The following is a 15,900-nucleotide window of genomic DNA, read 5'->3' as shown; positions in this document are numbered from 1 at the left end:
GCATCCAAAACAAACTAGTGTTTGTAAGACATTATCCATCCTTGGTGTAACTGTCTCACAAATAATTAACCTAATAAAATATACTTCTTTTTCATCATTACAAAGGTTGGGGCTGGGGGAACTACCTGAGAACATGTGATCTGACAATTGACTGTTTCAATTTAAAATTTCCAGCCAGCACTGCATTTGTAAAAGGGCTTCATGATAATATGTAAGCCACAAGTATAAGAAATACATTATGGGTAAGGAGTTTATTTTTGTTATTCTTTTGAAATATTCAGCTGGTATTAAAAACAGATCTTTTGAGCTGGAACAACAGTGGTACAGGTAGACTTCTTACTTTTGGAAAAGATCTGGTCTTTAGCTTATGGGAACCGAGCCGAAGCAGATGTGAAAAGTTCAACTAAAGGAAGAACAGATTAAATGCACTTTTGTGGTTGAAAAATCAAAACAGATGTTATTATTAAACCACAAAAACCTGGGTGCATTTAAGTAACACTAGGTGTCTGAATTTTAAATTTGTATTTGAAATAATTAAGGCATTTAAAGCTACACAGACTGTTGTGTGCCACTAAACTCTTAATCTTCAAGAAGTTTGCATATTAAAATGAAAACTTTAAGGAACATTGAGTCTCTGTCATTGTGCTTGTCATCTAAAAACAATGAGAAAGCAAGCATATGATAATGAAAAACAAAGTCTTTTGGTGATTTTAAAATTATTTCTTCCAAAGCATTTTGAAAGCATTTACCTACATAATTTTTAATGTCTTTACGGAGTAACTCTGAAATATCTAGATGACTATTGTTACAATGTAAATCTTAGTGGGATCAAGTCATAGAGCAGAATGAAGATGATGGCCAGTATATGAATTCACAGACCATTGGTCAACTAATTGGAATACTTCCCCTATACATGACAGCCTCTATCCTGGGATATAAAGTGATGTGAGAAAGCAAATCCAAATCCGAATTGTCCCATAATGGTGTGCCTACTCCTTGATATTTAATTTTTGCCTTATTAGTAACTTTATATTCTAACATGCCACTTCAGCCATTTCAACCCAAAGAGCCTAAAGTCTGAGTCCAAAAGGACAAAAAGACCAGACGTTACCCTTTGAAAAATCCTTTACTAGAGCAAAGCCAGCAGAGAGAGGGTGGTAGAGGAGAGGTAGAAGCAATTTTTTTCATAGTTAGCAGCCTTTGATCATTAATCTAGATATGTTTTACACATTAGGCCAAAAGGGATGTATTTAGCTAAAATGGACATTAAGTATGTAGTCTTTCACCTCTCTTTGGAAAAAATGAGTGTTACATGATGTGGGATGATTTAGGAGAGTGTGGGAGGACGCCAAGCCTCTATATCATATAAGTTTTAAGTGTTGGAAGGGGAAGAGTTTCTAGTAATTATCCATTCCCATTGGAAGAATTCTCTTTCCATTCTGTGTCTTGAGTTGGGAGAAGAAATGAGGTGACTTCTAAATAGTCTGGGGCATTTTTTCAAACTAAACATGCTTTTTCTCTCTATTCTCTCTACATGAACATTTCAAAAGGTCTTTGAGATGATTCCAAATCCTACTGCTTGTTCCCTCACTCTACACCAGTGACCTGAACCTCCTCCCTCTACCTCACACCCCCACACCTGGAGAACCATAGTTTTTTCACATTCGTTGTGGGAATGACTACTGCTTTGGTTTAACAGCCTGAAAGTTTCATGATATGGCTAAACTCTTACATCCCCTATGTAGTCCTGCAAGAATTTGTATCATCATATTGATTGCAGGTTGGGCTCATAACATTCAGGTCTATTATGTTAAATAAAATACATTATCACAGTTAACTTCCCTGTTTTGTTTTAATTTTTAAATGTGGCTACTGGAAACTTTAAAATGACTGATGTGGCTTGCGTTCGTGGCTTATATTTCTATTAGACAGCTCTGTTCTATCTGGTAAGGAAAGAGAGAGAGGAAGAGGTAGAGGGAAAGAGGAAAAAGATATGTGACACTGCTTAGGGAAAATAATGTAATGCATTTCTTTACTTTCAGCCATTCTCTGTCCTTAGCAGCAGTTTTGACCATGTATGAATTCCATTTAAAAACAGGTTAAGCAGTTAGCAATCTAGGGGGAAAGTAATTGGGAAAGATCACAGAACAAGTATCTCTTGGGTGGCTGGGTCAATAATAATGGAGAAGAGAGATGGTATTTCAGCAGGATGTATGTGAGAGGGTCTCCCTTCCCGGCCTGAGGACCCTGTAGGAGGAAGAGTCAGTCTGGAAATGGTGTAAGTGACAATCTTCAGGAGGGTGTATTTCCAGTAAGATCTGGATGTGGATGATCCAATAGAGTTCTTTGAAAAACTGTGAAAGAGAGAACATGAATAGAGAAATGAGAATACATGGGAGGGAGGCAACATTCCAACAATTAGAAATCACTTCTTAATTCATTATTTAATTCCATAATTATCCATTGAGCTTCTATTGAGGTCTACTCAGGCCTTTTTTAAGAGAGTGGGGAGGGAACCAAAGAAACAAAACCTCTGTCTCTGTCTCCATGTTCGCATCTGAATAGAAAGGTAATAATCACACATAGACAAATGCATCAGGCCTTTCTATGAAGGAAAGAAAGTGGAGCAAGAGAATAAAGAGGGAAGGCATGTTGATTTAGAAAAGGGATTTAAAGAATCCCTTTTTGAGGAGATGACGTTTGAGTAGAGACGTGACCAAAGCGAGAGAGTAAATAACATGTAACTGTGGGAAGACTCTTCCAGGCCAAGGTAGTAGATGTTCAAAGGCTCTGAGGCAGGGGGCTATATGCTGTGTGTTTGAGGAAGAACAAGGGCACCAATGAGGCCAAAGAGGAAAGACAGAGACTCATCAGGGTGGGGTTACAGAGGAGACTGGGGTCAGGTTGTGCCAGACCATAAAGTATAAGGTGAGGATACAGAAGTTCATTTTAAATGAGATGGTCAGTTTTTGCAGAGTTTTGGGCATAGTACTGATATCATATGGCTTGCATTTTAAAGAATCCCTTTGACAGTAAGTGGAACACAGATTCTAGTGAAGCAAGAAGAGAGAAAGACTAGTGAGGAAGCTGTTTGCACAGGCTAGGTAAAAGCTAGCAACAGTTTATTCTAGAAGACTAGGAGTGGAGGTAGTTAGAAATGGTTGAATTTTTGAAGTTTAACCAGTGGGTTTCCTTGTGTGTTGTATATGTGGGAGAAAGAAAAGAATCAAGTTTAACTCCAAGATTTGGGCTTGTGTAATGATAAAAATGAAATCATCATTTATAAAGACAAGAAAACTTGTAATAAACCGTAATAGGCAAAAAATGTATGTTGTCATTTATAAGATAACCACTGAAGGGGAAGCTAGAAAATGTACAGCTAAAAATCTAATAGAAAAGAGAATAGAAGGATTAACACATTTTGTTAATCAAAGAGAAACTTCAAGAAAAAGAATATGACACAAGTGGATCAAATAGAAAACAAGCAACATGAGGGCAGACACAAACCCAAATATCTGCACTTTAGATGGACCAAGTACTCCATTTAAAACTAAAATGACAGTACAGTTAATAATATATATATATATTGATAAGAGAACACTAGAGGAGGAACAGATGGGAAAGAGTGAAAATTAGAATCCAGTTTTGGATTAGTTGACACTTGAATATTGAAGTCTGGAGTTCAAGAGCAAGGTTGAAACTGAAAATGTCAATTTGTATCACCAAAATTTTCCAACAATTAAGAGTCTGCCTCTCAAATTCATGTTTTAGTAATGACTAGAAAACCAGTGAAATGTGTATGTAGAAGACATGATTTAAAAGAGATTCAAATACCTTACTGGTACTTAACATTTTTTAAGCTCGACGTAAGGTTTCTCTCCCTATGCTGTCAAGAAAGTATTTCAGTAAGAGGGAATTTAGACCAGGTGGTTACTACGGTCCCTTGCAAATCTCCAGTTCTACCTTTATAAGGTGAATCTATGCTCATTACAGGTGAATAATTTTATTTATCCACAATGAAATGTTCTTTGTTTTATTTCATCTAAATCATATGAAACAACTATAAAATCTACTAGCTCTTAAGAGTTCCCATTGTGGCTCAGCAGTAGCAAACTCCACTAGCATCCGTGACAATGTGGGTTTGATTCCTGGCCTCACTCAGTGGGTTAAGTATCCAGTGTTGCCGTGAGCTGTGGTGTAGGTCACAGATGAGGTTTGGATCTGGTGTTTCTGTGCCTGTGGTATAGGCAGCTGTAGCTCAAAAAACAACTACTAGCTCTTAAATACTTTCTAAGGAGCTCCAAGTTGCCTTATGAGTCATCCATTTAACTTGAAAAACTGCCATTGAGGCAATCACTGATAAAATTTGTCCTTGCTAAAATTTTACTTTTTAAAAATTTTTGATATTAGAAAATACATAATTATTTAAAATTAGAAATGGGGTGGAGTTCCTGCTGTGGTTCAGCAAGTTAAGGAGGCAGTGTAGTCTCTGTGAGGATACAGGGTTCAATCCCTAGCCTCAATCAGTGGGTTAAGGATCTGGAGTTGCCACAAGCTGTGTCGTGGGTGGTAGATGTGGCTCAGATCTGGTGTTGCCATGGCTATGGTATAGGCCTACAGCTGCAGCTCTGATTTGACCCCTGGCCCAGGCACTTCCATATGCCACAGGTGTGTCTATAAAAAAGAAAAAAAAAAAAAGAATTCAGATTTATTTTTTTATCTCTAACTTTTATTACCTCCTTATCACTACTTTTCTAAATATATCCTTTAAAATAAAATTATAATTTCATTCTTACTGCATAGCTGTTTTTTGATTAACCTAAAAATTATTATTCTAATGCAGAGTTCTCACCACTATACTTCCCAGTTATGGTGTTATTTTCATGTAAATTTAAATATTTGTCACATTGAACTTAACTGACTAGTATTTGGACATAAAATCCGCAAGCGTATATTTTTCTCTGTTAAATGTTATCTTCTTCTGAACTCTAGATTGATGAGATCTGTTTATATGTTGACTCAGTGTTCCAAAATATTAGTTCTCTTTCAAATTTTATATTATCATAAAAAATGAATTCACCTCTTTCTATATCTCTTGATCTGAAGCATACCCCAAATATTTGAGCAGAAATAAGAGACTAGAAGCCCATGTCATACCATGTCAAATATGCTTCTCAGCTTGATAAGGATCGAATAAGTTGCCTTTCATCAAAGCTGAATTTAACTTACATTAATTGAGTGCATTCTCCACACAATACAAGTAAGAGTGGGCAGGATCAAGAGACATAGAGACAGAGAATGACCATTGTACATATTAGAGGGGCTCTTTTAATTCTGCCCAATTGATGTATACCTGGTAGTTTCAGTTCTCATAGTCCTTAATTCATGAAATTCTTAGTTTGATCATTTTGTCAGGCTGAGATTGATTCTAGTTTTTTTCCAGAGATTTTTAGGGGGGTATACAATATAGTTTGTAAACATAAGCCAGCTACTTCATATAATGCGCAATCATAGAAAAAGAAAAAGAGATTAGTTCCATAGCTAGAGGAAAATTTGGCTGTATTATTTTACTGAGACATGTTATAAACTATTTCAAGTTTGACTACACTGTAGTATTATCCTACAATTAAAATATGAAATCCTCAACAAAATACACCTCCCCTTAACTCTACCATGATTTAATCCAAAATATCCATCTTATCAATAAAGATATGATGTATAAGTTTTGATGAGAATAAAGATAAAATATTCTTTTGTTTTTCCTTAATCTCTCAAATTGTAAAAAATTCCTGTAACATGAAGTTACACTACGGAATTTTTTTTTTTTTTTTTTTTTTGGTATTTTCTAGGGCTGCACCGAGGCATATGGAAGATCCCAGGCTAGGGGTCTAATCGGAGCTGTAGCCGCCGGCCTTCACCAGAGCCACAGCAGCTTGGGATTGCTGCAGAGCTGTGTCTGCAATCTACACCACAGCTCATGGCAACACCAGATCCTTAAGCCACTGAGTGAGGCCAGGGATTGAACCCATAACCTCATGCTTCCTAGTCGGATTTGTTAACCACTGAGCCGCGACAGGAACTCCTGAAATGTTACTTGCAGATATTAGCTAGCTCTTAGCTTTCCTTTTCTTGTCTTTTTTTTTTTTTTTTTTTTTTTTTTTCCGTCTTTTTGCTATTTCTTGGGCCGCTCCTGGGGCATATGGAGGTACCCAGGCTAGGGATTGAATCGGAGCTGTAGCCACCGGCCTACGCCAGAGCCACAGCAACGCGGGTCTGAGCTGCGTCTGCAACCTACACCACAGCTCACAGCAACGCCGGATCCTTAACCCACTGAGCAAGGGCAGGGATCGAACCCGCAACCTCATGGTTCCTAGTCAGATTCGTTAACCACAGCGCCACGACAGGAACTCCCCTTTTCTTGTCTTTGTGATTGTGAATTACTTTTTCCTACATATTCAGCTTTCAATATTTTATAGATTTCCTTTAAAACTGGGTACATTTTTCTCAGAGATTCAGGTATTCTGGCATGGGTATAGAAGGCAGAACTAGGTACTTGAGTGAAAGTTTAGTTCTCTCATCCTGCACAATGCTTAGCACTATACTAGTCTTTTCAATTTCTGTTCATGCAGTTCTTCTTCATAAATGGCAGTGCATCCTGCCTTTAAGGCCCAGGGAAGGATTCAGCATTTTCATAAAGCTTTCTCTGAATAGTAATACCCTATGCTAAAGGTTTCCTTTCATGTATTCATCCCATAAAACAATCACTCACTGCTAAAATTAAAGTCACTTTGTAATCATTCATTCAATTGTTATTATTATTTGTAAGTATGCATTGAACTTATTATAATTCAGTATCACTATAGGTATTGTGACTACAGAAATAGCAAAAGACTTTTTTTCGTCTTTTGTTTTTAGGGCCACACCCATGGCATGTGGAGGTTCCAGTGCTGGGGTAATTTCAGAGCTGTAGCCGCTGGCCTACACCACAGCCACAGCAACACGGATCTGAGCTGCATGTGTGACCTAACACCACAGCTCAAGGCAATACTGGATCCTTAACCCAATAAGCAAGGTCAGGGATCCAACCCACACCCTCATGGATACTAGTCGGGTTCATTAACTGCTGAGCCATGATGGGAGCTCCACAAAAGACTCTTTATATTCTGGAGTTCCCGTCATGGCTTAGTGGTTAACGAATCCAACTAGGAACCATGAGGTTGCAGGTTCGGTCCCTGGCCTGGCTCAGTGGGTTAAGGATCTGGTGTAGTCGTGAGCTGTGGTGTAGGTTGTAGACACGGCTCGGATCCCACATTGCTGTGGCTCTGGTGTAGGCCAAGAGCTAGAGCTCTGATTTGACGCCTAGCCTGGGAACCTCCATATGCCGCGGGAGCGGCCCAAGAAATGGTAAAAAGACAAAAAAAAAAAAAAAAAAACAGTTTATATTACAAAGGTAGCATGTAATATAAACTGACCCCTCAGCTGGAATTTGAACAGGTTAAAAAAAAAAAAAAGACTCTTTATAGTCTATATATTATAAAGATCCTTAAGATCCTACATTCAAAAATGTATCTGCAATCAAGAAGAGTATGGTTTAAGACAGAAAAGTCCTAGATGCCATAACAGCATGCAAGAAGGGCTGCTTCCTGGCTGCATATTGGATTCACTAAAAGACCTTATAAGAAAACGCTTCTGCCTTGATCTCATGCCCTTGGTCTGGTTTACTTGGTGTCGAGTAGACCTGAGGCATGAGTGGTTTGGAAGTTCCCCAGGTGATGCTAACGTATAGCCAGGTTAAGAACCATGGATCCCTACCTGATCCAGATGCTACTGCAAGCCTTAGTGTATAGGGTGGTGACACATGTCCCTCTTGTCAATCATCAGAACCTCACTGGACTCTTCAACTTTCCACAAAGCATAGTCATAGTGAGATAAATTTGAAAAAAGAATGGGTTCACTTTTAGCATCCATTTGCTTGTGGGATCTTTGATACCAGTAAGTGATAAACCTATGGATTCTCTGCCCCACAGCTGCCAGGAAGAGCAGCGTCTGGAATTCTTTCTTTTTTTTTTTTTTCTTTTTGGCTGCTCCACATATGGAGTTCCCCTGGCCAGGGATCATATCCAAGCTGTAGCTGAGACCTAAGCCCCAGCAACACTGGATACTTAATCCACTGTGCTGGGCCAGGGATCCAACCTGTGTTCCAGTGCTCCCAAGATGCTGCTGATCCCATTGCCCCAAAGTGGAAACTCCTGGAATTCTTTGTCTATAACTCATTTAATAAATTTAAGAGCATGCATCAGTGATCTTCATCCTCATAGAAAGTGAACAGCACCCATTTTATTTCCTTCACCCAGCCCCACACAGAAATAGGATGCCCTTTAAGATTTTATCTCCAGCTTTTCTTCAATTTTAAAGATATTTTCCTGGGCCTAGGCTTTTTAATTTTTCTGAAGCAAAAATGAATAAATACTGTGTCTATGGTGGATAAAAAAAGATAAGTAATCTTACTAGTTTGCCAAATATACACTTCCAAAAAAAAAAAAGGAGGCATTTACTGTCTTAAGTCAGGCTAAAAATAATATTATTTTAGGGTGTATAGGTAATTGAAGAAATCAAGTTTTCCCTTCACTTACTATCTGGATAATTGCCTAATTTTCCCACTGTCATCATCCTGTCCTGCTAGTGTTGCTTTATACACAACCTGGTCTTCCCTTTTGTTGTATTTATTTTTTCTTTAAGACACCCTTCAAATATTAAAGAAAAAGAGAGAGGCTATACAATTTGCATCATGACTTAAAACTATTAGAAGATAGGAATTCAGTAGTTGAGACAATGCGTTTCAAAACTCCAAAAGATAACAGGTTTAAAGAAATTGGCATATGTTAGTGATTATGCAATCATTCATTTCCCACAGATTTCTTTTTATAGGAAACTTTGGAAAATCCCAGAAGAACTGACCGAGTCATTTCAACCACAACAGGTTTCTTTCAACATCAAAATCATGGGTAGGAGTGGGCGAGGAATAATTTTCTTTCTTTTTTTTTTAAAGGCATGGACAGCCTGGTTCTGAGTGTGCAAAGCTGTGGCTTCCCCTCCTATAGACGCCTTCTGAACAGCAAATCTGACTTCCTCCTCAGACCAAGGCATCCTGAAAACATCCAAGCAGAGGAAGCATTTTTTCACCATGACATGGGAAAGGGCCACAGAGATCCAAATGGAAACGGACATTTCATGTGAGTGACTGTTTCTATTCCCGCTTGGCTTCTGGCCTAATTCAACAGACACTTAGGTGGCTGAAGAGGGAAATTTTTGTTAAAGTGAATCCAGCTCTGAGTTGGACACAGAGCCGTTTGACTGGCGGCCGAGTTCCTTGTGCTAGCTGGCAAAATGAGCAAATTTTTCTTTTAGTTGTTGTTGTTGGGTTTTGAAAATACTTCATTTCCTGGCAACGGTTTTCTTTCTCTGATAGATAAAGGGAAAGATCTCTTCCATTACACTTCTATCATCTTAAAAACTATATTCTTAAGCAGGCAGGATCCCCTGAAGATTTGCTCTCCTTCTCCATGGCCTTTTGACAGCTGGCTCATAACCAAGTGGTCTCAGAGAAGTCCTCCCTTCCCTGATTGTGGATGTCAGTGGGAGTCTGTTTGCTGTCATCAGAAGGTTCATTTTACCATGGTGGCCGTGTGTGTGTGTGTGTGTGTGTGTGTTTGTGTGCATCTAAAAGGTGGGCACAGTGCCTAGATTTAAGCTTTTAAGAATATTCAAAGACTATGGTTAAGAAAATTAGAGATTGAGGTGGCCCTCCTTCCCCTTTGCTCTCTAGGAAGCCACACAAAAACTCGTGTTATGAGACCCCATCCTATGGATGTAACACACACAACTGTGTTAATCAAAAATAGACAATCTTCTACGTCCACGGTAGAGTGAATTGACACAGTCATCCTGTATGGCACTGTAGCACAAATCAAAAGCTTTAAAAATTGCACCTCTAGGAGTTCCCATTGTGGTTCAGTGGGTTAGGAACATGACATAGTGTCCACGAGGATGAGGGTTTGGTCCTTGGCTTCAATTACTAGGTTAGGGATCCAGCGTCACAGCAAGCTGCAGTGTAGGTCACAGATGCAGCTCAGATCCAGTGTTTCTGTGGCTGTGGTATGGGCCAGCAGCTGCAGCTCTGATTCAACCCCTAGCCCAGAAACTTCCATAAGATGCAGGTGTGGCCATTAAAAAAAAAAAAAAAGAATTGGACATCCATACTCAGGAATTGATCTCAAGGAAATATTCCTAAGTGTACAATTACATTTTTAGCAATGATTTTCATTGTAAGATAAAAAGTGAAAACAACTTAAATGCCTAACATTTGGGGAAGGTTAATCAACTATGATATGCCCATCTAATGGAAGATTTTGTAGTTATGTTTTTAAAGAATATCCAACAATGTAGAGTAAGATTTTTAACATAAGTGTAGTAAAAAAGATTGTAGTAAAAAAGAATAAGAAATTAATACAGTACAATGACAGCTATATATAAATATGTATGTAAAAAAGAATAGGTTGTAGTAAAAAAGATTGTAGTAAAAAAGAATAAGAACTTAACACAGTTCAATGGCAACTTTATATAAATATGTAGGTATACTTGCATAAACAACTAACAGGAAATGCAACAAATTATAACAGTGGTTTTCTTTTTTTTTTTTTTTTTTTTTTTTGTCTTTTTGCTATTTCTTGGGCCACTCCCTCAGCATATGGAGGTTCCCAGGCTAGGGGTCCAATCGGAGCTACAGCCACTGGCCTACGCCAGAGCCACAGCAACGCGGGATCCGAACCGCGTTTCCAACCTACACCACAGCTCAGGGCAACGCCGGATTGTTAACCCACTGAGCAAGGGCAGGGACCGAAGATTCGTTAACCACTGTGCCACGACGGGAACTCCACAGTGGTTTTCTTTATAGCTTGCATTTAAGTAGAATGATTGGATAGATAGATGATGGATGGGTGGATGGATAGATTAATAATTAGGTAGCTATATACAAAATTTTTTGTAAGAAAGAAAAAAGCATTTTATGAGATATACAAGTGTTTATCCAATCTTTGCATATTATAAATGATTAACATATCCATATCAAACTACATTTAGGAAAACATCATCTTTGTTTTGTAAGTCTAATCACCACAGAATGGAAATAGATTAAAAAAAAAGACAAGAAACCCAGACAGAGAGCTAAGAGACCACCTAGTTCCTCTCTCTACTTTTTCAAAGGAGGGAAAAAAAAGTACAGAAATATGTTATCTCTTTTATCAGGGTTACTTTGTGATAAAGCCCAAACAAGTCCCAGCCCAAAGCTCTTTCAGTATACAGCAGACTGCATTTTTTTTCTTAATGTTGTTCTTTATTTCTTTATATGTATGTCATTGATTTTTTTTTTTTATTTTCCCACTGTACAGCAAGGGAGTCAGGTTATCCTTACATGTATACATTGCAATTACAGTTTTTCCCCCACTCTTTCTTCTGTTGCAACATGAGTATCTAGACATAGTTCTCAATGCTATTCAGCAGGATCTCCTTGTAAATCTATTCTAGGTTGTGTCTGATAAGCCCAAACTCCCGATCCCTCCCACTCCCTCCCCCTCCCATCAGGCAACCACAAGTCTCTTCTCCAAGTCCATGTTTTTCTTTTCTGAGGAGATGTAAGCTCTACTTAAAAGAGACACATGCACCCGCATGTTCATTGCAGCACTATTCACAATAGCCAGGACGTGGAAACAACCCAAATGTCCATCGACAGATGTCATTGATTTTTATTAGCATGTGGATTATTGGGTTGGCATATTTACTTCCCAAATTGTCACCTTTTTCTTGATTTTGCAGGTATTTCAGGTCTAAATTAAAAAAGATTGTCACAATATTAGCAGCAACCTTACACATTGTGTAGTCAATGTCTAAGTGTTGGTATGCAGCAAGACCTTCTGTCTTAGAACCTACTGTTAATTTATGCATCTGGCTTTGAACATGGATGATTTTGAATTAGAGACTGTCTAGTGAAGAATGCAAGGAAAATAAACCAAAATAAATGATTTTCAATTTAGTAACCTTAAGATTATTTTTTCCTTATTCAGATATAGGACCTTGTAAGAATTCAGTTGATACATTGAATGAAGTCAGTGAACACATGATGTTTTCAGAAACATTTACCTGACGGTATATAATTATATATAGTTAGAATTGACAGTAATATTTAAATAATTCACACAGGTCCTACTTTAAATGATCTGACAAAATAATATTTCCTGAAGCACAAGAGTGGATTTTATTTTGGTTTAAACTTTTCCCTTTCCCAATGTATTGCTCTTATGCTGTAGAAACTAACTGTGAAAACATCACATAATACCTACCTGGTATTATAACCTTACAGTTCTGTCAGTGAGTATTCATAGTTTCTAAGTAGGGAATATTTAAGGTAATGAGTTCTGGATAATATTTATTAACTATATTTTAATGACCCATCCTTTTCATTGAGAATGTTAAAATCTTTTAGAAATCACTTTATAAATGTGCTTTTAATTCTTTTACCATATTCATGGACCACTGCTTTCTAAAGAGAGAAGATTAAATGATTCAGGTTTGGGGAAAAATTACTGTGCTAATCTGTAGGTATTTCTCTTCTTGATATGGCCACTAATGCCTAATTGTAGAAGCACAGGCCCCAATCACAGTAGTGTTTTCATTATTGAATTATTTGTCAAGGATTGGAAATCTGGTATAAGAAACACACCAACCATTAGCACTTTCAGAAATAGACTGGCTCTTCTAAAATAGTTCACAGAATTGGCTTCAAAAAAAGCCAGGAGATGCCATCATGTTAAAGGAATTCAGACGTAATACAGGAGCTTTTGGAAGCATGTATAGCCTTATTTCCAGGATTCTTAGGATTAAAGATTCAGGCTTCTCTATGACATGGACTATTGAAAATCCCAGAGAAGGATTGGTAGACCTGTCTCAAGTGGTAGAAGGTGTTTAGTCTGACCATAAAGTCTTTTTAACATTTTGGGAAATATGACATAAAAGTCAGGTTTTCAGCTTCCTTTGATATAATGGATGATCTGGTAAAATTGAGGTCCCCTCCTCTCAAGGCACAAGTCGGCCCGTCCTGAGTAGAGGTGGCCTGCTTCCCAGAGGCAGGTGCCCTTCATTGGCTGCACTCCACCTCTGACCTATTCTGCTTCACTCATATAATATATATTTCCTGCTTGATCAGTATGGAATTTTGATTTTGAACCCTGTCAAAGGAATAAAGCATTGCTTATGCTTCTTCCTGTTCTAGGAATGGTTTGTAACTTGATTCAGCATTGAATCTCATATTGCATCAGAAATTATGCTGAGGAGTTCCCGTCATGGCTTAGTAGAAATGAATCTGACTAGTATCCACGAGGACGCAGGTTTGATACCTGGCCTCACTTAGTGGGTTAAGGATCCGGCATTGCCATGAGCTGTGGTATATGTTGCAGATACGCTAGGATCTGGCATGGCTGTGGCTGTGGCTGTGGCCAGAGGCTATAGCTCTGATTTGACCCCTAGCCTGGGAACTTCCATATGCCATGACTGTGGCCCTGAAAAAAGACCAAAAAAAAAAAAAAAAAAAAAGAAATGATGCTGAAATTTCAATAGTTAAATATCCTTTATATCCTTTTAATCATGAAATATAGTTCTCTATATAACTGTGAATGTAGACTCTCTTTATTCATTTTCTCTCTTTCTATTTTTAAGATGGTTCAAGACCTTCTTACCTGTTTTTCCTATCTACTGCAGTCTTTGCCTTTCTCTCTCCTTTCTGAACTCTTACATTTTTATCTCGAAGAATTTAGCTCTTTAAGTTGGCACTATTACGTTGTTCTAGAATTCTGTTCAAGTCAGACATTTTTTAATAACAGGCAAGGATAATACCTTTTACTAATATTACATCTATTACTAATATTCTTGCTAATATTAATGATATATGTTACTAATGTTAATTTACTAATATTCCTAATATTAGATCTGCAAGTGTATTCAGTATTTCTACTCCTTTACTATTTAAACTGAAACATTAATTTTCTTCAGCATGAACATAATATATTGAACCATATCAGCCATAATACATAGGAAGTCAAATAATACCAATTTCTCTTTCATATCCTTAGGAAGAAGTATTTCTAACAGATGCATAGTATAAAAATATAAGTTCCTGCCCTGAATTTCTATTGCCTTATACATTTCTTCTTACCACTACTGAGCCAGTGTTTTCCTCTTTTAATTTCTCTATTAACTTTAATTAGGCTCATGAGTTTGCTGGCCAGGTGGGTTTTCCCTAAACACTCACAACTCCGTTTTCCAGGCTAGCAGTAGAATTAAGTTAAGCTGCAGATTTGAGGCAGATTCTAACATTATAAGCTGTGGAAGTTTCCAACGCCACAACTCATTTCACCCACCGAGGATTTCAGCAGGCAGTACTTTTAATAAGCCAGGCTTGACATTTTTCAAGGAATACTTTGGGATCCATTTTTGAAAGCAATATTGGTTATGATTCCACAGCTGGAAGATTTCCGAGGAAATAATGTTTGCCCTCTTGAAAACATGCTTGGTCCATACGGCATAAAGCACATAACAATTCCGAGCCACCAGTTCTAAATTTTACCATAATATATTTCTAATATGTAATTTTCCAACAGCATTGTCATGGACACATGAATAGTAGGATTATTTCCAATTCAGCCTTTTATTTTCTTTCATTTAATTTTGTATTCTAGGAAAGATAAACTTGGCTACGTTATTTATGTATTTTAGGGCATTAACATAGATTTCATTTGTAATTTTCTTATGAAAAATCTTAAAAATGGAACAGAACAGAGCTGAAAATCTTCCTGAGGTCCTACAGGGCATTAGATCGACTCAGGTACAGGCTGCTGGTTTAATAAAAGGATAGGATTTCCATTTACTCCAGGCAGTCTTAATGTATTGTTCTCAGAGTGAGACAGTCAGAATGAGTCAGGAGCCAAAGAATACACTTTATAGACACAAATAATCGTAAATTCAGAATGTCACCTTTAGGCAGAGGCATTTTTATTATTGTTAGTGGAGCTGCTGAGTAGGTTTGATGTTTTATTCTCTTGAGGACTCAATGTTCCCGAGTCCTGGAGCCCTGTCTTTATCAGGCTCACAAGGAAGGAGCCCAGCCAAACTTGCTTCCTATACTTCTCTATGATTGATAGCAGATGGCATGCTTTAAAATAAACCTATCCATTAGCAGTCCTCAGTGTTTTTACTCAAGGCATTTACAACTGTCTCAAGCAGAAAACACATTCACTCCATGAGCTCGTTTCAGTCCACAACAGCTGTACAGGTGCAAATCTCTCATTAACTCTTAAATAGTGGTGAAATAAACAATGGCTTTTTCTCTGACTTTATTTAAGGGAGGATACTTCAAAGCTGCTGGGGAATTACTCTCGTCTACAACAGAGCTTCAAAGGATCGTTTTATTAAAACTGAGTAATATTACGCAATGATTTGCTAGTCCAAGGAATGTACATATCACATGGTGAATGTTATAGTTGAAAAGTTTGTTTTTAGGCACACAGATTTAGTGGTAAATTACCAGTCTCACAGGAGTGTTGTGAAGAGGTAGAAAGGAATGAAGACTTCATCAAGGGTCCTTGGCAGTGCTCAGGTTCTGGTTACACTCACCTCTACTCCAGCACAAAGTGTCCCATCCACCCCCACCCCCATTGCAGAGGGAGGAGAGGTCTGAGTTTTCACCAGTATAGGGAGTTAATGGGTTTTTTTTAGGCAACCTTTTGAATTTCCTTGCATATTAGCAGTTAGACAAAAGCAAAGTCATTTTTAAAGTTACCCATATTGAACGTG

At 37.8% G+C, this 15,900-nt stretch overlaps 1 protein-coding gene across 1 annotated transcript in view; it reads left to right on the top strand.

The window, feature by feature from the left end:
• The window catches only part of LOC110257201 (uncharacterized), a 758,677-nt gene that overhangs the window by 458,811 nt on the left and 283,966 nt on the right, over window positions 1-15,900 (top strand). Inside the window, exon 13 of the mRNA XM_084998886.1 lies at window positions 9,050-9,233. Within this exon, the coding sequence (XP_084855012.1) occupies window positions 9,052-9,233 (182 nt within the window). The 5' untranslated portion in view covers window positions 9,050-9,051. The remainder of the gene's footprint in view (window positions 1-9,049; window positions 9,234-15,900) is intronic.

The sequence above is a fragment of the Sus scrofa genome, chromosome 15 (genome assembly GCF_054392235.1).
Source record: "Sus scrofa isolate SSC_HxYL_T2T_F1_AM1 chromosome 15, Sscrofa_HxYL_maternal_Yorkshire_Landrace_v2.0, whole genome shotgun sequence".
Classification (NCBI taxonomy): Eukaryota; Metazoa; Chordata; class Mammalia; order Artiodactyla; family Suidae; genus Sus; species Sus scrofa.
This window is presented reverse-complemented; position numbering and strand designations above follow the sequence as displayed.